At 53.2% G+C, this 25,742-nt stretch overlaps 10 protein-coding genes across 10 annotated transcripts; 5 read left to right on the top strand and 5 right to left on the bottom strand.

Annotated features, from left to right (window-relative positions):
- Positions 1–246: 246 nt before the first annotated feature.
- On the bottom strand, positions 247–2,187 carry B0T26DRAFT_36111 (uncharacterized protein). The gene is made up of 2 exons (XM_060434604.1): positions 1,038–2,187; positions 247–982 (listed from the first exon to the last, which is right to left on the bottom strand). The coding sequence occupies exons 1-2, from the start codon at positions 1,981–1,983 to the stop codon at positions 306–308; spliced, it is 1,623 nt and encodes a 540-aa protein (XP_060302647.1). The 5' UTR covers positions 1,984–2,187; the 3' UTR covers positions 247–305.
- A 2,226-nt stretch (positions 2,188–4,413) lies between these two features.
- On the top strand, positions 4,414–5,016 carry B0T26DRAFT_620902 (uncharacterized protein; the record flags this gene model as incomplete). Its single annotated transcript, XM_060436073.1, has 1 exon — positions 4,414–5,016. A coding segment is annotated over one exon (603 nt), but the record flags the coding sequence as incomplete, so codon positions are not given.
- Positions 5,017–6,298: 1,282 nt separating this feature from the next.
- Positions 6,299–7,329, bottom strand: B0T26DRAFT_760224 (uncharacterized protein; the record flags this gene model as incomplete). Its single annotated transcript, XM_060446381.1, has 3 exons — positions 6,959–7,329; positions 6,669–6,858; positions 6,299–6,588 (listed from the first exon to the last, which is right to left on the bottom strand). The coding sequence occupies exons 1-3, from the start codon at positions 7,223–7,225 to the stop codon at positions 6,299–6,301; spliced, it is 747 nt and encodes a 248-aa protein (XP_060302645.1). The 5' UTR covers positions 7,226–7,329.
- Positions 7,330–8,803: 1,474 nt separating this feature from the next.
- B0T26DRAFT_670138 (uncharacterized protein) lies at positions 8,804–9,860 on the bottom strand (the record flags this gene model as incomplete). Its single annotated transcript, XM_060439145.1, has 3 exons — positions 8,804–8,902; positions 9,035–9,500; positions 9,592–9,860. The coding sequence occupies 3 exons, from the start codon at positions 9,858–9,860 to the stop codon at positions 8,804–8,806; spliced, it is 834 nt and encodes a 277-aa protein (XP_060302644.1).
- A 629-nt stretch (positions 9,861–10,489) lies between these two features.
- Positions 10,490–11,488, top strand: B0T26DRAFT_612121 (heterokaryon incompatibility protein-domain-containing protein; the record flags this gene model as incomplete). Its single annotated transcript, XM_060435913.1, has 2 exons — positions 10,490–11,037; positions 11,095–11,488. Coding segments are annotated over 2 exons (942 nt in total), but the record flags the coding sequence as incomplete, so codon positions are not given.
- Positions 11,489–13,641: 2,153 nt separating this feature from the next.
- On the top strand, positions 13,642–13,918 carry B0T26DRAFT_745769 (uncharacterized protein; the record flags this gene model as incomplete). Its single annotated transcript, XM_060444609.1, has 2 exons — positions 13,642–13,764; positions 13,841–13,918. 2 exons carry the CDS (start codon positions 13,642–13,644, stop codon positions 13,916–13,918), a joined length of 201 nt encoding a protein of 66 aa, XP_060302642.1.
- A 569-nt stretch (positions 13,919–14,487) lies between these two features.
- B0T26DRAFT_685666 (uncharacterized protein) lies at positions 14,488–14,743 on the top strand. Its single transcript, XM_060440880.1, has one exon. It carries the CDS (start codon positions 14,528–14,530, stop codon positions 14,726–14,728), a length of 201 nt encoding a protein of 66 aa, XP_060302641.1. The 5' UTR covers positions 14,488–14,527; the 3' UTR covers positions 14,729–14,743.
- Positions 14,744–18,441: 3,698 nt separating this feature from the next.
- Positions 18,442–19,720, bottom strand: B0T26DRAFT_736627 (uncharacterized protein; the record flags this gene model as incomplete). Its single annotated transcript, XM_060443348.1, has 4 exons — positions 18,442–19,074; positions 19,201–19,284; positions 19,336–19,349; positions 19,396–19,720. The coding sequence occupies 4 exons, from the start codon at positions 19,718–19,720 to the stop codon at positions 18,442–18,444; spliced, it is 1,056 nt and encodes a 351-aa protein (XP_060302640.1).
- Positions 19,721–20,250: 530 nt separating this feature from the next.
- On the bottom strand, positions 20,251–22,304 carry B0T26DRAFT_685653 (uncharacterized protein). The gene is made up of 4 exons (XM_060440879.1): positions 21,874–22,304; positions 21,019–21,801; positions 20,920–20,952; positions 20,251–20,848 (listed from the first exon to the last, which is right to left on the bottom strand). The coding sequence occupies exons 1-4, from the start codon at positions 22,038–22,040 to the stop codon at positions 20,518–20,520; spliced, it is 1,314 nt and encodes a 437-aa protein (XP_060302639.1). The 5' UTR covers positions 22,041–22,304; the 3' UTR covers positions 20,251–20,517.
- A 1,421-nt stretch (positions 22,305–23,725) lies between these two features.
- Positions 23,726–25,086, top strand: B0T26DRAFT_635799 (DHS-like NAD/FAD-binding domain-containing protein; the record flags this gene model as incomplete). Its single annotated transcript, XM_060436759.1, has 2 exons — positions 23,726–23,876; positions 23,963–25,086. 2 exons carry the CDS (start codon positions 23,726–23,728, stop codon positions 25,084–25,086), a joined length of 1,275 nt encoding a protein of 424 aa, XP_060302638.1.
- Positions 25,087–25,742: the final 656 nt, after the last annotated feature.

The following is a 25,742-nucleotide window of genomic DNA, read 5'->3' as shown; positions in this document are numbered from 1 at the left end:
TGCAAAGTCCGCCTGTTTGCAACCTACGGTACCTGCCCAACTTTAGTGTCAAAGATCTTCAGTGTACATACATGTACCTGCGGCGAAACGGTAAAACCACGGCAGCTACAGCGCGTGATACCATCTATCTAGCTGCACATCGCGAGATGGAAACACCCTGGACACTCATCTGGCGAGTCCCGATCTGATCTAGGTATTTGGTGTCAACAGCTATATACGGTCCTGGAGTCTAACACGCGCAGCTGATTTGAAACTAAATGAGTTCTACTCTTTACCGGTTCCAACCGCCATCTACACAGTATAAGTTACACGCCGTATTCCTTTCCTAGACGATACCAGTCACCGGTGCTTAGTCCTGTTGACGTATCCACCGTGTCGCGGTTCTTAAGGTAGGACGGCAGCGGTGGTGGAAGCTGCGGAACCAACGACTCGGGCCTCCGCGGCAACGTCCCGGGCGTGGGAGGCATGGAAGGAACTCGCGATTGAACCCGCGGAGTCATGAGACCGTCAAGCCATCTTGAAATCGGCTTCTGGCGCTTTCGCTCTGGTGGCGCAGGCCGACCTGCCAGCATGGCGTACGCCTTCTCGTCCATGAACCCCGGCTTCTCAACGGCGTTGACCCGCGACTCCATATCATTCTGTCCCCCTTCGGCCTGGTAGGCTGCGCGCATCAAATTGTCCATGATATCCGTGTTCGTTTTGCTTACACGCCCGAACTTTGGCGGAGGGAGAAATGGAAGAGGAGGAGCTACTGCTCGTGGTGGAGCCATGGTTGTGCGGCCTGAAGAGCTGCTTGAAGAGTCCCATAACCCCCAAGCCCATGTTGACGACGATTTCCGTTTTGCGTCACCACCCCCGCCGCCGCCGCCGCCGCCGCCGACCCCAGATCTTGATAGGAATGGAGGCAAAGGGTAACCCTGCTTGGCTCGACGGCGCCTCTTCCTGACGAATAGAGCAACTGCTACGAGCACGCCAATGCCGGCTGTTCAAGGTCAGTATTGTAGCCGCTATCTTGTCATGTAAGAATAGGTACATACCCAAAACTCCGAATACTATACTGATGGCAGCGCTTGAACTCGAGGTGCCCTCGGCGGAGTGGTCGATAACCCCTTGTTGTTCCCCTTGGCTAGTTTCGAGAAAGTCAGGGGATGCAATGGCTGTTGTTGTCGCCGGGGTCGACACGGCAAGGGTCGATGTCTGAGTCGGTGACTCGCCCGGTTTTGCCCTAGCCTGCGGCACTGAAGTTGTGATGTCGACAGCAACTGCTGTGCTCGTTCTGGAAGTTACGACGCTCGATAATGTCGTCTCTTGCGACGAGCTGGACGAAACAGTTGGTACCGGAAATACGATCACGGTTACCTTGGATGACGAGGTGGACAAAGTCGATGCCGTCGTGGAAGTAGACAGAGGCAATGTGGCCTCGACGGGCGAGTCCACAGGCGCCAGTACAGGCTGATCCGGAGTTGGTAGAGGTGGTAATGAGGAAGAAGAAGAAGAAGCCGACGTCGTAGAGATAGTTTGCGGCGGTAGAGGTGGCAACGATGGCGCTGCAATGGCCGAGGTTGAGATTGTTGAGATTGCCGCGAGCGGAGGCGCAACAGCAGCGGGAGGCGGCGAAACTACAGCCTCATCCCCAGAGTCCTCGTCACCAGAATCAGACTCAACACCGCCGTCGATTCCAGAGTCCGAGTCCGACTCCACCGCCAGAAATGTAGTTGCCGGAAGCGTTACGGGTACCAAGGTCGCCTGGGCAGCAGAACGGACAGTCCCAAGTCCAGACAAGGCTCTCAATGTGCTGCTCGGCCGGGCCTGGCCGGCGACAGTGGCGGGGAGGCGAGCGGGAGCGGGGGCCTCGTCGTCAGACGAAGCTGAATTGTCGTCGTCACTGCGAGAATCAATCCATCTCCGCCGACCCTTAAACAAATTGTGGTTCCGCCGGCGGACTGTTGGAGCAGTTGATCTCATATTGGCGTTAGACCCCATCGTTTGTATTCCCGCCGTCGTGGTGTCAAAGTCCCCCTTTCTGCCTTTGTCCACATTCGGCCAGCGATGCGTAGAGCGACGAAAGCGGCAAAACAAAAGAGAGAAGACGGAATTGTATGTAATAAAAGGGTAACAAATAAGACACAACGAGAAGTAGATGCCGAAGTGGCAGACCGGCTGCTATCTTCCAGGCCTTTGGGGGGGGAGAGGAAGAAGAGAAGGAGGTAAGAGGAGCCAGGACGCGGTCACCGAGAAGCGATGCCAAGGGGCATGTCAAGTAATAAACGCCGTGGGCATGACTCTGTGCGGCAGCACGAGACCGAGACCCTGCACTCTGCAACGGAGCTTACCAATGGTGACAGCAAGCTGGGGACAAACTCTGGCGCTCGCGGTGGAGCCTCTCTATAGATGCCATCCCCACAGAGAGAGCCTTCGGACAGCGGGAGGCGTCTCAGTCGGTGGCATTTTGAGACGGATCGTAACCGCCAAGATAGAGTGCTTGCTGCCGCCAAGGCCCGGCGCCCGTCGCCAAGTTTCTGCGCACAACGGCTTGTCGAGGTTGTCGAGAGGCAAATGCGAGGCAAAGCCCATTGTTTTTGTCAGGCCGCCGGCAAGCATGGCCAGTGCAAACGCAGTAGCCAATGCGCTTGCGGTGTGCCGCCGAGCAAACCTTGCAGACCCATGGGGATCAAGCAGCGATCTCCAGATTCCTCCTGAAGTTGTGGAGAAAACATGGGAAATCCGAGACGCCGAGGGCACCAGCGTTTTTCTTGGCTTGCTGCCAAGCCTGACGTCGGCGACAGTGCGCGACAGTGCACACTGCAAACTGCAAACTACGAGCAAGGGAGGAAGGACCGAGAACCACACTGTGTGATTTACTCCTTTTTCCCCCTCCAAGGCCGGCCGTACGTAATTCTCAATTCCGGCTGGAAGAGCACACGACCAATTGCCGCCTTCGAGTCAAAGTTCTAAATGCATACTCAGTAGGTATACATTGAACATGTCAACCCACGTTGCTATTTCCAGAGCATAGACAATTCGATCGTTGGTGATCCGATCTCCGGATTCGACTCGGCAGTCTCTTGGACTCTTAGTCCTCATCACGTGTATTAACCACAGTCTACGTCGCTTCCGCATCTGAAGTTTCTCCTAGTAAAATACGGGGCAAAAATGGAAGGCATTCATCACCTTCGTCCCTTCACTATTTTCTCTATCGCAGGTCGACCCGGTGCCGAGCAAATAAAACCGAACCCGGGCAAGTGGACGCGGGCAGGAATGCGGGCAGGCAGGGTAGTGTGAGTGGGCCCAAATGCCGAGCCGTCTCACCAAGCCGCTAGCCCCTACCCCCTTACCTTCATCCTTGACGCCTTAGGCCGCGATGCTACAGAAGCCGCCGTGCTGTCGGGTGTGGCGTCTTCGAGGTTGCACGACAGGTCAGGGACGGCATGGCATTCGGATCACGCGGCACTGATAACTGCCCGAGCAGGGCCAGGAATTAGAGCAAAACAGATAAGCTACTACCTAACCTATCAGTCCAAACTTGGACACGGCACTGCCTCCAAAAGAAACCTTACACTCTGTAATTACATGTCTAGCGGCTTCGACTCGCTGACTTTTTTAGCCTTTCTCATGCTTCGACCAGGTCTCACACGGACAAGCGCCCTCCACGTCGCATCTTAGCTGCCATCGCCGCTTCACCTCTCCCTCCTTCCTGCCCCTAGTCCTGGTGATCTGGGAAACCTGGTCGCTCATCGTCTTCAACCCTTCTTGACGTGCATGTGGAGGCAGCCACCTTTTACACTTCGCCTCAACCTTCCCAACTTTGCTCACAATCATGTAATTAGTGCTCTCATACCAAACGGATACAACCCCCTTTTTTACCTGGTTTTCTGTGTTGGGCTCCCAGCGCCGTAGTCCAAGGTGAACAGCCCGGCTATTCGGCGCCTCTCAAACATGTCGGCCCGCTTGGGTCATCATCGTGAGCTCTCCACCCGAGCGTGTATGGACTTGGCTGCAGAGTTCGCGTGGAGTTCTGTGGTGAAAAGCTGGAACGAGGGACCATCTCAGGAGAACCACGTAGTGACATCGATATGCTTGGCATACAAACCCTTTTTCGTCCAATGCTTGACTCACATCTCGTTAATAGACCATCTTCGGCCATAATTCAGTGAATGGCTATGCTCTTTACCACCATCCGCCACTGTTACTGGTTTCCTCCTTCCCTTCTTTTCTCCACCGCAGCCGGCAGATCAGCGATCGTCGGCTCTTTGTATCTTTACTTCAACTCTACCAATCTTCCAGCCCATCACAGAACATACTGCTCCCCACCGATCACCCACAATGCCGCAGCACTCTCACTTAGCTCGCCGCTCCTGGTGGTCCCGGCGCATGCCTGGCTCCTCGGCGACGCTCAACACCAGCCTTCTGCTTCTCGCCGCGCTGACCTCGCCGTCGGCCGCCCAGACCACGACGGCCTTCACCGACCAGGAGACGGGCATCCAGTTCCAGCGCTTCTTCGGCGCCAAGAGCGGCTTCGGCTTCGGCGTCGCGCTGCCCACGGCCCCGTCGACATCCTTTATCGGGCAGCTGACCTTCCCACTGGCGCGGGGCGCCGGCTGGGGCGGCTTCTCGCTGACGGGCGACATGGAGGGCCCGCTGCTGATGGCGGCGTGGCCCGACGGCGCCGGCGGCATCGTGTCGTCGTTCCGCCAGGCCGCCAACGAGGACGACAACCCGCCCGAGGTCTCGGGCGGCTTCGCCGTGCGGCCCATCGCCGCCGCCACCTCGGTCAACGCCACCTTCCTGTCCTACACCTTCCTGTGCGAGGGCTGCCTCGACGCCAGCCTCGGGCTGTCCGCCGCGCAAACCGCCGGTGCTGCTGTAGAGATGGGCTGGGCCCTCGGCAGCCGCGCCGTGGGCAACCAGGCCTCGACCGCCGCCGTCCTGAACTTCCACAACGTCGGCTTCGGCGACTTCAAGGCCAACCTAGCTGCCGCCCGCAGCGCAGAGTTTGACACCTGGGCCGCCCTCGCCGGTGACGCGCTCGCCCCTGGCGCCGGTGCCCAGCCTTTCTCTGGCGGTGGCGGTGGCGGTGGGGATGGAGGCTTTGACAGCGGCGATGAGGACGACGGCGGCAATGATAGCGGCGACGATAGCGACGACGATGACTGATGGGTTAAGCGGTTAGGTTTGCTTGCGGGTGAGTGCCTGAAAATCAAGGTTCCGAGCGAGATTTTGGTTTTTTTCCTTTTCATAGTGGTGTCTCGAGTATGAAAAGCGTTTCTTTTTTCTTTGTCACGGGTTTCAGCGCGGGTACCTAGGTAGACAGCGCAAGGCATCCCAGCCAGCTGGCGGGTTAGTCTTGATTGTCGTCCGTCTCCTTCTAGTTATTAGGATTCTGTAGGAGCTGGATATCTGTCTTGCATTTTCCTTTGCGCTTGCCTTGCAGCCTCTTTAGATTTCTCATCTGTGAATAGCAGTTATCACTCGCGCTTGTATATAAGGGTTTCTTGTACAAATCCACACTCTTTGGCAAAGCGTATCTTGCTAGAAATGGCAACTGTGAACTGATTGAATTGATTTATTTGTTCCATTCCGAGAGAATCTGGCTATCACAAATGAATGGTTATGACCTCAGAAGCCTCAAAAGGTCGGCCCGCAAGTCGGTAATGTGTCTCAAGCACCAGATAGTCTGAGAGATATCGCGGTGCCAAGCTGCGAGGGTCTAGTGGTTTCCTTTCGGGAGTGTGGTGGGGCCCTCACTTGCAAGTGTAATCTGGCCCCTTTACGTCTTTCTAGTGAAGTCAAACTGTCAGTCCACACTACACCCGTGTCACCTTTTCGGCCTCTACACATCTTTTATGTCAAACACGTCTGTCGTGGGAGCTGTGTTATTCTTCTCTGAGCATCACCGCCGGCAACGAGCAGCAATTTTGTTTCTCTCATTTTTATCGGGTTCCATCTCTTATCCGGTTACCATTGCTTGTTCTATGCAATTCCAGTTGTCAAGGTAATTAAGACGGGAGAACTAAGGCTCAGACGGATGTGAGTTGCGGTCTTGTTTTCAGGATCTCAGATCCTCTTGGGCAAAACGCAATCTAGTTCTAGAACAGCGTGAAGGCGGCTATATACAAGTGCGCGGAAAGCAAATAAAATGTACAAAAACACCCCTGGGGGGTTACATTCCGTTCCGATTTTCTTCACGCGGACATGCAACTAACCTAGACTAGCGAAGCCACGCGTCTGCAGTCCTGGCGCTGGCCTTCTGTTGCTACTTGCTTGGCTGCGAGGCCTCAAGCACTTCCCAGAGAAGCATCTATTTTCCTCCAGCCGCCTTAGAAGCTGCGCCAGAAGATACCAGAATCAGATCCAAGAGCTGTTGAAGCCGGCTCGCATTATTGCTAATCGTAGCACCGCCAGCGGTCGCACCGCCAGTCGCGGCGGTCGGGAGGAAGATGGCCCACTCGCCGACCATGTTGTCCACAGTGAGCGTCAGCTCGTTCTCGTCGTCCTCAAACTCCAGCTCGCCCACGCCAGCGCCGACGACAAAGCTTTTGGTCTCGGCGCAGAGGCGACCGATCTGGCCCTTGCTGATATCGACAGTGCCTAAGAGTGGAAGAAACTGATTAGCATTGATCCCAAGGGTGGTGCCACTCGTGTTGTTGCCGTCGGGGGCTGGGACTTACTGGCGGCATTGCGAATGTAGTCAACCTTTGACAGGGTCAGGCCGGCGGGAGTCCCTGATAGCTCAACCTTGTACGACACGGGCTCCGCAAAGGTGAAGCCGGCGGGCGCGTTGCCGGGGGTTGTGTTCTCGGTGACTCTCAGAACGCGAGCATCTGGGTTCTTGAACTCAATTTCGAGCTGGCCGATAACCTGCAGTTATGGAAATAGTGTGTCAGCGATCATAAACTTCGGTCCGACACCAATACCCCTTGATTGGGTGGGCAGAGTAGGGTGATTAGGTTAGACGTACACCAGGGGGGTATATAACGTCGGTCTGGATGTCACCGCCAGTTAGGTTGATGGCGGCGCCAAACTGGCCGCTCTGGTCGACCTTGTTCGGGTCCTTCTCTTCTTCTTCCTTGGCAGCGCCTCCTGCAACTGCTGTCGCGGTTGCCACGGCAGCAGCCGTCGTTGCCGCCACAGTAGTAACAGCAGTGGCTTTGGCGCCCTTCGGAGAGGGACGGGCAAGGACAGAGAGTGCCTGCACGGCGAGAACAAGGCTGGGGGAGATCTTCATCTTGAGTAACGGGGGTTGGTTTGTCTAAACGAAAGTCGCTGAGACGGGACGGACGCTTTGGCTGGAGATGAGTGAGAGGATGTCAAGGCAGGATTAGAAAACAGAAAATAGTGCCACGACCAGCGAGCGAGCGGAAGGCAGAGAAAGGATGGATAATGAAGCGAAGAAAGAAAGACTCGTCTCAGACGGTGCAAAGTATACAGTAGCGAAGAAGATGATGAAGAGGATGGTTTCTTGTTTTTGTTTTGGAGACAAGATCCTCCAGCCTTATATACAACACAAGACATTGCCTCTAACGCCCCCCCCCCCCCCCCCCCCCCCCCCACCCTTTGCATCTCGAAACCTGGCCAAGAGCAACCAGTGATGGACAGTCGCTCTCAGACGACATCCACAATAGCCAAGGCTGGAAGGGAGACATGGGAGGGCAACCAGGGGAGCCTCCAACCCGCCAAGGCTGAAAAATGCTGCGTGGGCAAGGTTATTGAGTATCAAGAGGCACCGACGTGGATGGTCTGGCAGCTGTAGTCAAGTAAGTCTAGTGTATCCTACCTAGCAGGCAGGCTGGTAGCTTGCACGGAGGACCAAGTTGTCTTGAAAGGGTATTAGAGTGACCCCGAGCGCGGCAATGGTGAGCCCTGCTGGAAGATTTGCACCAATCCACAAGATTGCCGCATTCCCGGAGATCTCTCCCATATCTAAAAACCCACAGTGTTTGCGCGCCAGGCAAGAGAGGCAAGAATATCCGAAACGCGAGGGGGATGCGGAGCCAAGGGAGACGACCAGATTTCCACTATTACTACATTACCTAAGGGAATAGGGTAGCATTTGCCTAGCGCTAAAATAAATCTTAAACTACAAAAACCCCATATCCAATTCCCAATTCATCTGATACAGCTGCCAAGAGGATTGGCATTTCTCGGCGCATGATTCTAGTGTGCCGACATCCCGAATCCCAGACCGTGCCTGACGCGCCGAGCAAAAGACAGAAGAAAGAGACGGTCAAAAACCGACAGCGACCTAGGCACGCGTGCAGTTTCCTAGCCTAGATTGACAAAATCTGGGCACGTTTCTTCTTTCCCCTCCAAAGACATGTCCCATTCGCTCGCGACCTAAAGTAGTCTACCTAGTACCTAGGCCGCCCCGTCGAGGCCTACATACACTTAACTCGAGCTGCTACACCTTGGCTTCTTGGCTGACAGGACAAGAGACGCGCTTGCGGGGTGCATTACTGTAAACGAGCCCAAGTTGGTCGCCACTCGCCAGCACAGTGGTGCGCGCTGACTCGACACTAGGCGCTGACTCGGGGCCTTCCACGGACTGCGTGTTATATGACCCCAAAATCGACAATCCCTTTTCCGAAACCGGCCAGGCTCACCACGTGACCCCTCGCCACTTTTGCTCAGCCCAAATCAGCCCCGGCTCAGCTTCGGCTAATAGCTGCTCAACTGTCCCTCAGCACAGCTTCCAAAAAGCTCAAGTTCTTACCGGAGCCCAAAAACGGTCCTCGTCCACGAGCACGGTATAGAACTAAGCCACCTAAATATTCGGAAATTCAAAGGCATTTGCTTTTCTCAGCACCTAAGATCCGATCAGGACATGACTAAAACGCATGGAGAAGTCAAGCAGATGCGTGTTGGAGCTCAAAGACGAAAAGAGGTAATAAATCAGGACAAGAACCTGAAACTCTAGTAATACAGAAAGAGGGCGGAGTCACTACATATTCACCATCGAATACAATTACCCACTCCGAGGTAACTGCTAAGCCACGACTCGTCTCCCCCAAGGCGCTCTAATAGCCATACACCACACGGTTCCAGAGACCGACGAGTCCCCCAGTGGCATGATCGCGGCTTCGAATAGCTCCACAAGAATCGCCGCCGGGCGCGGAAGTCTTGGTTGCCGCCGGGCCCCTGTCGGAACCGTCGTAGTCTTGGTCGTCTTTGTCGTCGGACTAGCCGCGGTCTTGGTCGTCGTAATCGGGGTAGTCTTGGTCGTGCTCGCCGTCTTGCTCGCCGCGCTAACCGTCGTCTTCGCCACACTCAACAACGTAGTCCTACTGCTCGAACTCGGCGCAACCTGATCAAACACGCCCAATGAATGCACCACATGCCTCGGGTCCCCATCCCTCCACGCAAACAGTCTCGACGGCGGGTCAATCTTTGGCACACTCGCACCACCAAAACCCGAACCGGCACATGCGGGCTTCATATCCGGCAACCCAGGCGCGTCAAAGAGCGGGTTACACCCAGGCAGCGCAGCCACGGGCCTCTGGATGCTCACCTCCTCGAGCAGGATCCCGACAGTCGGGTCCGCATTGCACGCATTTCATCGCCGCCTCGTCAGCCAGCGGGACCATGATGTCACACCGCGACTCGTCGTTGTACCACGGCAGGATCCCCGCGGCTCGCTGGCACTGCGGGTCGTCGAGCGCGCGCAGCATCGTGGCCACCCCCGTCGGCGTCCAGCCCATGAAGAAATCCCCGTGCACGCCCGCGCCCAGCTTACTGCCTGACGAGAGGGCGATGTCCTCGTGGCGGTAGCTGCCGGCGTAGAATTCCTGTTCGAGAGCGATCTGGGGCACCTGCTTGGGGTGCGAGGCTGGGCATCTCCAGCCGTGCCTGGTCGCGTAGGACATGCAGCTGACCTAAGCAGCCCAAGGTGGTGCAATGCCCCGCTTCGGCACCCTATGATTTTCAGCAAACTTCTGCACCCATCTCTGCCTCATGGCTACCAACATATGTCTGTAGTGATCCTTACGAGAGCACTCAATAGATCACCTCAGACATGTCGGCACCGCAACCATCTTTCTCAACGACTGCGCCGGAAATTGTTCTGCCGAGCCCGTGGTGTGCAGATCCTGTCGCCGCCCAGCAGCAGGCTGTTGCATCTAGGCTTGGGAGGCATGCAGTCTCTTCCGAAGGCCATAACTCTAATCCCTGTCCAAGTTGCCTTTGGAACGGACACCCGGCAGAACTGTTTCCATGGGGCGGAGGTGACGTGTTCCGGCTTCGTTCCGGCACACGGCAGGAACAGGAGAACTGCATCAGATGTCGAATCATTCGGCTTGCGGTAGAGGCTCTAGGCGTGGAGCTAGGCCAGAGAGTTATAATTTTCCCTGATGAAGATGGCTGCAGCATCCAACTTGAGCAACCGTCAGAATACGGAGATGTGATCAACTTGGACATTTTCATAGCCGATGACAAGGGAAGCGCGCCAGAGTGGATACCCCAAGGCGTGAGGACACCACCAGATGACACCTCATCATCCCGATCCCTGGAGTGGTCCAAAAATGAGATTGAGATGTGTTGTCAATCCCACATCAACTGCGGCCCTCCGTCAAAGTTATTCACCCCAACACGGTTGATCGATGTGCGGCCACAGAATGCAGCTGGCGATGTCGTGCTCCGGGATGGATCATCCGTGCCTCAGGGGTCACGGTATTGTGCTCTGAGCTACTGTTGGGGGAAGCTCAAGCCTGCGTGTCTTACCACTAATTCTACACTGCCCGACAGGCAAGCCGGAATACCATGGTCAAGCTTGCCGCAAACATTTCAGGACGCAGTCAAATGGTCACGATCAATGGGCATAGACTATCTCTGGATTGATAGCGTGTGCATCATCCAAGGGGACAAAACTGACTGGCATCGGGAGTCCGGCCGCATGTCCAAAGTCTACGGCAACTCATATGTAACCGTAGTGGCCGCCTGTGGTGCAGACCCCAGCGCAGGACTCTACTCTGTACAGCACAACCGCCCTACTGCCACGCGCATTGCCAACCTACGCCATGAAAGCTCGGACAAAGCTTGGCCATTGTATGTGCGAAGAGCGCATGATAACTATTACAACTGGGAGAATGAGGACCTCCAGAGGACATTCCCGCTGCTTCGGCGCGCCTGGTGCTTTCAAGAGCGGCTCATTTCTCCGAGAACCCTATTCTTCGCGCCGGGGGAAATGGTCTTTCAGTGTTTTGACCGAGTATCCTGTGAATGCGGAAGGGATGATGCGTCGCGGGAAGATACCACATCGAATATCAAACACAAGCATGTTCTTCCTCGCTTGAAACGAGGCATTGCCGCCATGAGCTCAACTCCTTCTAATATGTGGTGGGGGCTAATTGACGTCTATTCCAGCCTGGACATCACGGTACTGAGTGACCGACTACCAGCACTTGCCGGAATTGCGGAGTACATTCACCAGTTCAGACCTGGCGAACAATACCTGGCAGGCCTCTGGTCTGACACCCTTGTCGGAGACTTACTTTGGGTTTTTCGTTCTATCAACGATTCTCCGTCCCAGGCCGAGGTAATAAAAACGATCCCAAGCTGGTCTTGGGCGAGTGGATCGCAAGCTCGAATCGTGAACGGAAATCTCGGAGACTTTACGGCCCTTGTCCAAGTACGAGAGGCAAAGTGTCAATATGCGAGCAATAACCCGTATGGCATAATTACCAGCAGCCGCTTAGTCCTCCAGGGGCGTTTATGGACATTCTTGTTTGCGCTAGAGAGGCGGGCCGGCTCAGCATGGTTTTTCAGTTCACGGTCAGTCTTCCGATTGAAGAACCAACGTCTTTACCTCGATAGGGAGGTACCGGAGCACCGCTGGTATCTTTTATCACGCTTCTACCTTCTTGAAATGGGGTGGGAAATGCACGGAGAAAAACACATGACTTCGTACTTGGTTCTGAATTCTACATCTAACGCTCCAAACACATTTATCCGAATAGGTATATTCGTTGCGTTAACAGAGTCTCTAACTGGGAAGAAATGGGACAATCTAGGAATAGATACTGTTTGTGCGATCGAATAATAAGGCTTTAGCAAGATCTAATCTAGAGTTTTAAATAGTTAGCATCTTAACTTGTAGTTTCGGCTTGGTTAGAGCACAGTCTACGGCTCAGTAGAGCCTATCACAAGCATCATTCCGCGCGCGTTATCATCCTCTAGACCTAAAATAAAGTACCCTACACTAACTAATCGTCCTTGTTCCTTGTAGTCACTACTCAAGGTTTGAGCACACCCTCTAGTAATCACAGGCACAGTTGTCCCGTCGTAATAGTCGAACCTCGACTATATTACCTCGTCATGAGAAATGTTGCCATCCGTTACCTCGCACACGTATGTCACCACTTCATTATCATCTTCGTCACAATATTCCATGAGCCTGGGGTACCCGAGGTCCAGCCTAGACAGAGCAATCTCTCTCTCCAGTCCGTTGAGTGTAAGATACCCGGTCAGGTTCTCGAGAAAACTCGGATCAGATTTCGTCGTCATAGCCCGGCGTCTCGGACGCTTCATGATATTCGAAGGCTTAGAATGTACCATTATAAAGGATAAAAGCTCGCATCCGTCAAGTTATTAAGTGTGAAGGCAGGCATATACGAGAGTCAATGCTGCAAGTAAAGAATGGCTGTATTCGTAAATAACTAAGCTAAGGAAAGGAAAAGGAAAAGAAGAAGCCTGCGGTTCCTGCAGGCTGTGGTTTTGTGGTTCAGTGGGCAATTGGGCTAGTCCTAATTGGGAAGAGAGGGTGGAGCCTGCAGCCAGGTCTGGGAACAGTGGGGCTGTAGTGTGGGTCCTGCAGCCAGTGCATGGTTGCGGTACCACGGGCCATAGTTCGGCCGTGCCGTAACAATAAAGGATTAGCTGACAATTAGAAGAGTAGTTGTACACCAAAGACCGACGTATACCACGATGGACGCGTCTTGGAGCAGGGAATGCCTGTAGGAAAGAGATACACCGAAATACCCACTGAAGCCATAGGACACCAGAAACTTCCCGAACGCTTCGAGATGGATGGGAGATGGAGGAAATTGTTCTTCGATGACGGGTAGAGAGTTATAGAGACTGTTAAGGGATATGAGTAGAGGACAGTATGGTGCTTTAGTGTAGAGTGGTTAGCGACGTGATTTAGATAATATGTTGACGAATAGGACGATATTCGGCTGGAGCAGCTAAAGGGAAGTCGAGGGGAGGGGTTCGGATGTTATAAATTCGTGTGAGTGTCGCAACATTATGCCCAAGTCTCCATTGACCAACCGCAGTATGTGGGCTACGCACCAGGGTGGCAGACTGACAAGTTTACCAATTGCATAACTGCCGTGGCAAACCAGAAACAAGAGGTCAGGCCATTACTTTATCTTCTATAGGGCCGCCTCGGTCTGGCATTGGCTACTGCGCCCACATGACGCATGGGCTAGACAACAGACCCCAGCCCCCTAGTCAAGGTTAAACCTAGCCCTAGTACCAAGGATGGAATAACACATAAAGTGACGAATTACGGCCCGAGGGGGAAAAAGACGACGCGGGGGAAAATGCCAAAGTCACCAAACTGTCAAGCTATACTGTTGTTATAAGAACAGGCTCTGAGGGTAGGGGGGGGGGGGGGGCGCACTCGAGATCAACTTGGTTAACTGTGTCATGGCCGACCGGCGCAGTAGCCAGCCGGCCAGCCAGCAGGCCCGGCAGGTGACAGCGGCGGATAGCGAGCAGGGACCGGGGGACATTCTCACGAGCATGGCGGGGCCCGTCTCACGATACTGGGTACCAATCTCAGCTCCCTTTCTCTCAGTACTTCGATTCTTTCCCGGGTCTTCCTGGCCTGCCCCTCTCCTTCCAGCTCAACCTCCTGGCCTACGTCTCTGCTGGCACCATTCTGATCTGTCTCAAAGTATGCTTCCCAACGGCCTGGTGCTGAGTCCTGAATCTACAGCAAAGCTAGGCCAGGGTATGTTTGCTTAGCGACAGGAATTTTGTCCGAAAATGGTTGGGTTGGGGATTCTGGTGACTGAGCCGTTATCGCCTCACTCTTCGGGCCGTAGTAGACAGAGCTGTGCAGCATACCGGTGCTGTAGAGCTTATTGTTCCCGAGGCTATTGTGGCTTGGGTCGTACGTGTTCTCGCAGCCGCTTCTTTGACGCTGGCCCTCTGACATGTACCTGCTGGGATAAACTCGATGAGGCAGTAAGGGGTGAGTGGTCTGGTAAAATGGAGGAAGGAATACACCGCCATTTCAGCGGCACCGCATGACTGTTGAGGATGAGAACGTGCCCCACTGCCACACACCTTCGTACGGACGCATGCAGCAGTGCCTTGGACGAGGCCCGAATGAACAGCCACCGTCTGACAAGCCAGCAGTTCGGGGTCGGTACCGCTAGCATCCAATCGTCTCGGTGTCCGGATACCGCTTGACTTAAGATCAGATCAGAGCACGTCCCCTTCTCGGGTACGGAGTTCGTCGAGTGCCCTTGTGGCTTCGACTAGGATGTATTGTGGGGATTGGCAGTTTGGGTTTCGCATCGGCTTGATGGTTGCTTGGTTGTCGGTCAAGATAGTACACTTGCCGGGGATAATGCCTGTTATTGCGAGTGTGACGGAAACTGTTAAAGGAGAGCTGCCCCACCTAGCCTCGCTAATGGGGTGTGTGGTTCGTCTAGCGTTGGCGATGCAGCTCCATCAGAAAGGCTCGCTGTCTCATTTTGAGAACGAAATGCGGCAGAGAGTATAGATTACTATCCAGCTCCTCAACCTTGAAATTACAATGAGAGCCGGCACGTTGCATCTCTACCACGAGAATAAAATCGACACCCCCTTAAATCTAGATGATACTAGCTTCATACGCTCTAAGCATGGTTAGACTCTACCTTTACAGTCAGAGATACAGAGTAAGCTTACAAACAGCACCTTTCAAATTAAGCTAGCCGGCCTCCTTCCGCTCATATAAATAGTAGTTAATGCAATAAATTCCCCTACCCGGGCTTCCGGCGAACGCAAGGCCAAAACCTGGGACTCGTAGCTACGCCGAAAGCTCCGGGATACAGAACGATCATTGTCGCTCCCACCCTCGGGGAACAGGGTTTCGTCTAAAGCCGAAACGCAAATAAATTTCCTAAGAGTACTAGTACATCGGACTTTAATAGCACTATATTTCGGGTTCCAGGGTTCGACTCGGTCGATAATTTAAAGCTCCCTAGCGTTGCTATGATCATATAACTTATAGTACGCAACGCTTCAAGCTACAGATTCCGAGTCCTTAGGAGACAAAGTAGGCCGTCTTCTTCATCTAGCAAACTAGCGGAGTAGCCGAGCTTTCCTATCGCATAGCTAGGTGTTAAACTGCGTGCTCCTGGCAGGCCTGAACGCAGCACCTACATAGGAGTACTACAGTCGGCTCAGGTGCTGTAGTTAGGTACAGCGGAAGTGGGCGGGGCAGGGTAAGTCCAGTGGGTGGCCGAGTGCAGGGGCACAGGTCCTGTAAGGGAGTCCTGTGGGCAGAGTGTAGGGAACTATACCCTGTAGTCTGAGTACAACAGTGAGAACTGAGGGAAGCACACTAACTAGCCTAGGCCTACAGGACTCTGCTGTGGGCCTTGCACCAAGACTGCAGGAAACTCTGCCCTGCAGTCAACCTCACCAAGACAGTGGGAACCGTGCCCTGTAGTTGAGGGTTTCAGGGCCAACTGTGGGCTCTGTGAGAGACAAAGAGGAACTGAGTTATAATAGTTCTATGATACAAAGGAGTGGTGACTGGCTTGTGCTTGCTGGCTTGCTTGCACGTCAGATGCTTGCTTAAGAGAAAGGAAATCTAGTTACAGGAAAGGATAGGTCTTATATAGACCTACAGGACGCATTCTAGTAGATTCCACAGATCCATGACGACGTCAGTAAGCCCAATATTCTACATTGTTCTATGGGTCCTACACTGCGTGTGTCTGGACCTGTTGTAGGTTCGAGAAGGTGCTGTGGGGGTAAGTAAACAATCTGGGTACAGTGCCCCCCACCAGCACTCAGGGGTTCAGGGGGTCTGTCACCACTGGCAACAGTGACCCCGATTCTTCAGTGGGCGCCTGGGTACTTCGTGCCCGGCCAGGGGAGCCAATGTAGGGCACTCAGTGTAGCCACATTTAACAAATTCATTTTAGGTAAACTAAGTAATCGCTTACTCCGGTAGCAAAAAGAGATAGGGTCGCCGGGTGAAGGGGTGATAAGTTAGGTGGGGGAGTAAGCGAACGCCACTGATCCAGAACATTCTAGATAAGCGAGGAACACAACCAACCCTCTTATATAAAAAGCCCATAACTCAACCAATTCTTTTCCAATTCTCTTCATCTTCAATTCGTTTTATTCTTCTCTTGACAATGGTTTCATATACAGAAGAAGACCTCCGCAAGGCTTGCGAGGAAGCCGTCAGAACACATCGATTACGCAAAGTCGCGCGAAAATGGAACGTTCCACCCTCCACCCTTTATGGCCGTCTACATGGCTCCCTACCTCGAAATGTTGCTCATCAAGATGAGCAAAGGCTTACACAGACCCAAGAGGATCGTTTAGTCGAATGGATTCTTCTTCAACAAGATTTAGGATTGCCCCCTACACATGCACAGATCAGGGAGCTTGCACGCCGTATTCTAGCTGAAAGGGGGGACTCCTTACCACTTGGAAAGGGGTGGTGCCGTGCCTTTCTTAACCGCAATCGAATTTTGAAGACTCAGAGGGCCAAGAGAGTCGATTCGGTCCGCGTCAACTGCGCTACAGAGTCAACAATTTGACCTTGGTTCAACCATTTCCAAACACCAGCTATCAAGGCGATTAAGCCAGAGAATCGCTGGAACAAGGACGAATCTGGTATTATGGAAGGCAGAGGAACCAACGGCCTTGTCATTGGAAGCCGTGCCTTTAAGGCGCTTCAAAAAAAACAGCCTGGAACCCGCACTTGGACCACTTTTGTCGAATGCATCTCAGCAGCTGGCCGTTGCCTTCCTCCTTTGGTCATTTTTAAGGGGAAAAGCGTTCAACAACAATGGTTTCCTTTGGATATGAAGCCATTTCAGGATTGGTTCTTTACAGCAACTGAGAAAGGATGGACTACCGATGAGACAAGCCTCAAATGGTTAAAAAATGTGTTCATTCCTCTCACCAAGCCAGCAAACTCCTCTGAGAAACGACTCCTTATTATTGATGGCCATGGCAGCCACACAACTGCCGATTATATGTGGGAGGCATTCACAAACAATATTCACATTATTTATCTGCCTCCCCATACTTCCCATGTCCTCCAACCCCTAGATTTGGCCATATTTGGCCCCCTAAAACGACTTTATCGCAGACGGCTTGAGGACCTTCTTGCTAACGCCTTTGACGACTCTTCTGTAGCCGGAAAACGTGCGTTTCTGGAATGCTACCAGATTTCACGCACAGAGGCAATTACTAAGAGTAATGCTAAGTCAGGATGGAAGGCATCAGGCCTTTGGCCCTTGAATGTCAACAAATCGCTAAGAAGCCCACTCCTCCTCAAGAATTCTAATACTTCACGCCCCTTAAGAACTACTATAGTTACCCCAGAGGTTCGCACACTCCGTATGCCAATCCTGGAGGATTATGGAGACGATCGGGTGCAGTGGAGGACTCCTAGAAAGGCACGTGATTACGTTGAGCAAGCAAAGAAGTTCGCACGCATCATCAAAGCAATGCCAGCGGATAAGCTCTTCCTCAGAAAGATTGGTAAGGCTTTGGATGAACAGGCCTTTGAACTGGCTATTAGGAAGCGAAAGATTGAAGGTCTAGAACACACTCTCGAATCAATAAGAGCCAGAAAGAAGAAGAAGGTTGAAGAAGATCCAAATACCACCTTTGCGAATATTCAGACTATTCGTGAGGCCCAGAGAGCTGTAGGGCGTGCAGCAGAGGTTTTAGAAGATGCGGAAGAAGCGGATGATTCAGAGGATATCAAAGATTGTATTGAAGTTTTGTAAATAAAAAGATCACCCTTTCTTTTGTTGGAGGGTTAGTTGGGACTCCTGCTTATACAGAATGTTCTAAATCAGTAGTGTTCGCTTACCCCCCCACCTAACTTAGTGTCCTAAAACTAGGTTCAGAATGCCACTTTCAAACCGAGGCAAGTATAACCGGGGTAGCCCCAAAAGTAACCTCTTGCTTAGCCTAGCTCAGCCAAGCTCAGCTTAAGGCGGCAACTGCTCAGCTCCAAAGGAGGAAGTGGAAACTTTCCTTGTCGTTTTTGGGGTCATTTAAACGCTGTTTCTTCTTTTCCAGGGAGAAAACATGTGCCGCGGTTTAGGCTGCCGCTTTAAGACACCCTGAATTTCTGCAACATCCAGTAATCACAGGGATTAGAACAGGGATTTACACAGAGATTATTACTATATTATCGTAATCCTGCTGTAATAATCTACTTCAGTCGCAGCACCTTTGTATTATCCCCGCCTAGTCTTCCGAGGCTGCACCCTGCTGCGGTATAACCTGGCGCAAAGCTGTCCTAAGCTCCATGTCGAGAGCTGGCTCCAGGTGTACCTTGTTTTTAGGGGCGGTTTCCTCTGATGACTTCCGTAGTGGTATGATATCAGGGGCAGTCTCCTCTGACGACTCCTGTCTTCTGTTTCTTCCCCATTCTCTCCAGTCCATGTCGTCCATATCAATATCGCTGTCCCCAGATGACTCTGTAAAGCTGTCTTCATTTTTTGGGCTGCCTTGTCCGGACTTCTTCCTCGGATTTAGCGGGCTTGCCGTTTTTGATCCTCCACCGCCGTATGCGTTCCGAGGCTCTATCCCAGTACAAGACATTGTCTTGTGCTCTATCTTGCCATCTGCATCTCTAGAGACTCGGATGGCGTGACGACGTTGGCCTGCGATGACGAAGAGCTTGGCCCAGAAAAGGATAGCCCAAGCGAAACGGGCAAAGAGGTAAGCGCGAGACTGATTATTGAGGGACCCGACGAGGGTGATATGTGATTGAGCCCATAATTCCGCTGCAGACTCTGAAATGATATGCGTGACGTACTGAAGGCAGGGCTGAAGGGAAGAATCGATGGTAACAATCTTTGGAATAATAACAAACCACTAAGCGTTAAACGAGTGGTGTATATCCTTCCTAAGAGGAAGGATATTGCCTTGGTTGTTGATATCACCCGTCCCATACTGTTGCATTTCATTCTCCATATACCAACGTTCTTCCTCTTTTGGCACAAGATGGGCTTCATCGACGGCGTAACCAGCGTTGGTAATACCGCAGTCTATAGTGGTGACAGAGCCGGCGTGAACAGAAGGCCACTAATCGGGGATGCGGCCGTGGGGGAACTCCTAATCTTGGAAACTAGGGACGATAGGATAAAGCACTAAAAGGTCAGCGAAAGCGGCTCAAAGGGAGGAGAGAGTTTTTACCAGAGCCGTCAACGATGAAATAGTACGCCTCGTCTATCAAGATGCCATCAAGTGGTACCTGGACTTGCTGTTGACCCGCCTTATCGAGAGAGAAATAGCTATTAGCGAAGGCTTTCCCAGCGATAATCTGGCACGCCAGTACGGCTGTTCTATGATGCACGCCGTAGGTAGAAATCGATGCTGTACTATCAACGCGAGGGAGAGTTAGGAGCAGGTCTTGACAGTTATAACCGGGATGGCGAAAGCGGATATGTTCTGGAGCGGGCAATCCGAGAGCCGGCTTAGGGGGCCGCCGCCGGGCCTGGAGCGGGGCTGTTGTGGCCATCTTGGAAGCGCTGATACCGGTTCCGGGGGTTTGCTGATGGGATTGCGAGGATGTGCGAGCGCGGTTGATTGGTGTTGTGGATCCATAGTCCGGGCGCCGCTATTGCACGTGAAGCAATTAGAAACCGGCAGCCCCAACCACGGCACATGCATTCCAGAATAAACCCCTTGGTATCCAACCCCAATCTACCGGTGAATGCGGGGCGTTTCTGCTCGTCATCAACTGCAGAAACTGGAGTGCCTGCATTCGCATCTTTTGGGATGAATCTAACCAACCTAAGCCCAGCCTCCCTGCAGTCCTGGAGTGGGCATTGTTTGACTTTTCTTTAATGCCAAAGACGGAAGGACTAGACGAGACAACAGCTTGACCGGGATGAAGTTTTGTTCCATCAGAAGCATGCGATGCTGTTCGAATATTCAATCTCGGGTACGAGTTTGGTGCTATCTTACCTTTCTCTATTGCGTGATTACCCACCTGCAATCAGTTGATGTATTTACCTACCTTTGCAGATAGATAAACAGGAAGTCAGGTAGGAAGTGGAAAGTGAGCATTAGGCAAAGATCGGTCTTTCAAGATGGGTTGTAGAAAGAATTCCCCGTAGGCAGGCTGCGAAAGTTCTTACTGGTAGTAGTACCCTGTTCATCTAATTAGAGATTCCTTTCGGCCGCTAATCAACTGCTTCATGGGCCCCGGAGCCTAACCAAGCAAAATCCGTGTGAAAAAGACGGTACGATACCGTTCTGCCTGGCCCTTGTGAGCCTGAAGAGTTTAGTGCCTAGGTAGGTACCTAGCTACTGCTATTCCTGACGCTGACGCATCATCTTGGCAAATCCCTCCTTGTCCTCAAACGGCTCGTTATAGAGCATGTCGTGTATTTGGTTGAACGTGTCTTGGTCCCTCCAAAAAGACCGGATCAAGTCGTCCCTCCTCTCCTTGGCGCCGGGGGACTTGTCAGTCACGACTCGCAACTTGCCCTGCTCCCGCGATCTCTCGACAATCATGGCGGTCGGGCCCTGTCGGACCGCTGCGAGATTGTGGAAGATGGTTTCCAGCTCTGCTCTATCAAGCGATTTGGCCGACTGCTCGTCGCACGACGGCAGGAGCTGCGACAGATGCCAGGCATCCACACTGAAGGGGTTTGAGTCCAATTAGCAAGAGATCATTTCAGCAGGATATTGGTATGGGAGTCTTGGACTCACAGGCCTTGGTTGGCACCTTGTCCTACGTGTGGACTGCGCATAGGTAGGTATCTGTCAGCCAAAGCGACGAGTCTTTGTGTGGGCAATGGAGATAATTACGTTGTCGGATGTGCCGCGTCGCCGACCACAATGCCTCTACCATAGTACCACTGCTCGACCGGCAGCTCGGGGCGGTCGTAGAGCCCGATCGACATCATCTTGGTCGTTTTCGACACCATTTCCCGGACCGGTTTAGCCCAGCCCTCCAGTTTTTCCAGAGTCAAGTCGATTTCCTTTTGGAGGTCTTCAGCCAACACGGTGCTCCACGACTCCTTGACCGGGGTTTTCTCAAAGTAGTTGAGGCCCCACACGCTCATTCCGTCTTCTAGCGTGTGGCTAATGACGGTTGTCGTTGCGCCGTAGTAGATTCTGATAGCTGGCGTGTCGAAGGCTGCCGGCGTTGGCGTCTGCCCACCCCGAACGACAATGCCCGTGAACATGGGCTCTTGTACCTCGACGCCCCTTTTTTGGAGGAGTATCTCGCGGGTGCGCGACCTGAGCCCGTCGGTTCCGACAATGAAGTCGGCATGCAGCTCGCGGCCGTCTTCGGCTCGAGCCACTATGCCGTCGCCAACCTCGTCCCATGAAGCAAGCCTCCATCCGGTATGGACGGGGATACCACTCTGACGGCACTTGTCAATGAGCAGCGTCTGAAGCCGCGTTCGCGTGACGCCAATGACGGGCCATCCATACCGGTCGATAAAACCTGCCAGGAGCGAAGAGGCCGGGCCGCCGAGAAACTCGCCCGTGTTTGTATAATCGTCCCATGCCAATGTAGGCGGCGAGCTTGGGGGTCCGTTCACCACGTCTAACGCGAGACCAGCACGGTTGAGCACTTTCATGCTATTCATAGGAGTGACATGTTAGACAGTAATTGAACCACAACATGGAAAGCGGCACCGGGGCATAACTCACCCGTTCGGATGTATCGACAGAGCGATTCCTACATTTCCCATGTCTCGAACTTTCTCAACCACAACAGGAAAGTATCCCTTCTGTTTGAGCAGGAGAGCAAGCGTAGGTCCGGCAATGCCGGCGCCCACGATGACGACTCTAGCCGGCTTGACTGTAGGTGTATCCATGTTCAGTTTTTCAATCCCGAAGGCGCGAGGAAGGTGAATGGTTTAAAATTCGGAGGCTGTAACAAGATTCGAGAATCGAACGTGTGCCTTGGATGAAGAGCGTGCTAGAAATCGAGGGCGACAAACCTCAGCTTATAATACTTTCAGCTCCTGCTACAGCATTGCATCAAATCGGACTTGGTCACTTGTCCGACTCCTAGCCGGGGGGACTTGGGTCCGAACCAAGTGCGACCGTGATCTCTAAGCACGGGATGAAATGATCACTTCTAAAGAATCAGCGTCGAGCGGAATCAAATAGATCCCGCCACGATGACGGTAATAATTAGTATCCTAAAGACGATTTCCGGGGCTAAAATAGATCCGCTCGGATAATAGCCGCAATGACTTTTCCAGCAGACGAAGGACACATGCCGCTGGGGAGAAACGTGGGGTTGCGTTGGCAATGGGGGAGGTTGTAGTATTTAACGTCTGATCAGAACGAAGCTAGATAACACACAAAGCAGTCAAGAATGAGGCTATTTAGGATGTGTATTGTTGATTTGCAACCTAGTAAAGAAACCCCGAGTAAGCACTAGACTAATGCTCGGCCAAACCTACATACGGCCCCAGAAAGAATCCATAGCCTTCTTGAGTCTGGCAGAATGACATCAAAATCTGGACGAATAATTTCGAGGATTCGATCCAGCATACGGTATGGGATGATTGGACCCGTCATCCGCACGCCAGAGTGAATGCCCCTGCATGCACAGCTGTGCTAGACCGGATGCCTGCACACCGACGTAAATCCTTGTGTTTGGTCATTAACAGTATTGCCGATTTGGACGCTCATTGATGCAGGGACCCGAATTTGTGAGGGGGTCTTCGACTCAACTCACCCAATACTAGGAATGAGCCATGCAGCCCATCGATGGTTAACTTGCGGCTCAAATAACACCAAATCACCTGAAAATTGGAGAGAGAATTGGGATTGGATATCGACCCATGTGAGCACATGCCTTTCCCCGATCAAGCGTTTAGTTTCGGGTCCCTTGCAGGCAAGCAACAGCGGCTTTGGAGGACTGCCGCCGATGGTTGTCTACAAGTCGCCGCCAGGGGCCGCCGCAACTTCAGTGCCCCACCATTGGCCCCGCCTCCAGTACAATCTCTGCATCCAATCGATAAGGCAACCACCCACTCCGAATTTGGCCCAGTCACACCGGGCAGCAAGAGCCGAACGGAAAGCTGCTTTGATTGCCACGCCACGAACCAACACCAGCAAATCTCGTATCCATCAATATTCACACTGCAACCTCACAGGGTTAGCGTTTCTTCATTTTGACACCCTCCCATAATTTTCTCATTCTTGAGCGGAACCAAATCATTCTGCACACTCACATTTCAACCGCGGACCTGTCAATTACCTCTATAACCTCTCCTACCTTTTTGCCTGCATCGCTCCTCACTCGTCATCTCACATCTCATCTCACCCTCGCCCGCCGCCCACAGCCCGCCACTGACGTAGAAATCCAGCCAAGATAGGGCAACGCAATCGGTCCAGGAACGGGCCTGGCGCCAAGGGGGAGCAGTTGGTCGACTACGACGATTACGACGATTACGACGCCGGCGACGACGACGACGTCTGCGTTCAGCCCAGGCGACCCAAGAAACCAAAGTCAAAGAGGGGCAAAAAGCCAAAAAGGCGCAACATGGGTCAGGACAACTCCGTTATCAGTGATGACACGCCTGCCGTCACGCTGGCCGAGCGCAGCCTGGCCGCCGTCGCCGATCACATCAAATCCGGCAAGGCCCGCCGCATTGTTGTCATGACGGGCGCCGGTATCTCTACGGCTGCGGGAAGTAAGTACACCTAATTGGGCATCAATCGCCCCTCTTTTCTCTCGTGGGCTTTGTCCTCCTTGGACTGCTTGTTGATCCGCCAACAGTCCCTGATTTCCGGTCGCCCGAGACGGGCCTGTACGCCAACCTCGCGGCTCTCAATCTGCCCGAGCCCGAGGCCGTGTTTGACCTAGACTTCTTCAAAAAGAACCCCAAGCCCTTCTACGTGCTGGCCAAGGACCTGTATCCGGGAACTTTCCACCCCACCGTCTCGCACGTCTTCATCAGCCTGCTCGCGTCCAAGGGGCTTCTGGCGCAGCTCTTCACGCAGAACATCGACTGCCTCGAGCGCACCGCCGGCATCCCCGGCGAGCTCATCGTCGAGGCCCACGGCAGCTTCGCCAGCCAGCGTTGCATCGACTGCAAGACTCCATTCCCTGACGACAAGATGCGCGAGCACGTGGCCCGCGCCGAGGTGCCGCGCTGCATCCGCAGCGAGGCTAACGGCGACGGCCGCTGCGACGGCCTGGTCAAGCCCGACATTGTGTTTTTCCACGAGGCCCTGCCCTCGCTCTTTTACGAGCGCAGGAACCTGGCCGAGACGGCCGACTTGGCCCTGGTCCTAGGCACGAGCCTCTCGGTCCACCCTTTTGCCGGGCTGCCCGACATGGTGCCCGAGCCCGTGCCGCGGGTGCTGTTCAACATGGAGCGCGTGGGCTCTCTGGGCACCCATGCCGACGACGTGTTAGTTCTGGGCGACTGCGACACCGGCGTGCGGAAGCTGGCCGACGCGCTGGGTTGGCGCGACGAACTGGAAGCCAAGTGGCGTGAACTGGTGGGAGAGGAGGAAGCCGAGCGGCAGTTGCAGGGTATGACGAAACGTGTACAAAATGAGGTGGCCCAACTGGCTAGCCAAGTTGACCAGGTACTGCACTTGGAGGACAAGGACGATGATGCTGATGATGAGGTGAACAGTGGTATCCGAGACCCAGGACAAAGCAACGAGGAAGGCCCAGGAACTGGGCGAGAAGGAAATTTCCAGGCAACTGAAGGAGCTGGATCAGCTCGAGTTGGAGATGAAGAGAGTCCATTCGAGGAGCATAATATTCGAGGCGAGGCGAGGCGCATGGTCAGTAATGGACTTGGCTTAGAAGCGGACACAGCAGGACCTGGCGGAGATGGCTGGGCAAAGCCTGGCAGCGAAAGCCAGAGACAGACAAATGGCCCATGATCAACAGAACTCCCTGAAGTCTCCGCAGGAGCCAGTCCAAATTGGGCTCGGCATGACCTTTACGGGGACTGGTAGATGATGTCTGATACGTTTGTGGATAGGTGAAGCGACTTTTGTGGCTTTGGGGAAGCGTTTCGAAAGCTAAGCCCCCGAGCCGGGAGTAACGGGAGAGATCCGAGCGCAAAGCTGGGTACAGGACTTGGGGGCGATTTGCCACAGGCTAGAATCACGGGCGGTGTTGGATTTCACCTAGCAATTAACGGGATATTCAGCGCTTCGATAGGTTTATCCCAACTAGGGAGGGTGTAATAAATGCATTACTTATCTATTCTACTTTTGAACTATTATCAAAGGTGAATGGAACACGTAAATCTTAAATACCTAATTAGCTCCCTTAGCATTAATCAGCAATGTTTGAAGGATTGTGTTTGGCTTCCTATATTACCCAGGCCTAGAATAGAATTTGTGGTGTTTCATCAATTGTGTTCATTTTAGTGTGTGCATGGTGATGGCTATAAGCCATTTCACTTTGGTGATAGAACTAGATCTAACTATGGAAGTCACTCCTAGAGTAGATGAAAGGAAACATACCTTACTTGAAGTCCTCATAAAGAATATGGGCTTCCCGGTTGGCATCACCCTGGGACGCGATGAGC

Source organism: Lasiosphaeria miniovina (genome assembly GCF_030549165.1).
Source record: "Lasiosphaeria miniovina strain SMH2392-1A chromosome Unknown B0T26scaffold_1, whole genome shotgun sequence".
In the NCBI taxonomy this organism is placed as follows: Eukaryota; Fungi; Ascomycota; class Sordariomycetes; order Sordariales; family Lasiosphaeriaceae; genus Lasiosphaeria; species Lasiosphaeria miniovina.
This window is presented reverse-complemented; position numbering and strand designations above follow the sequence as displayed.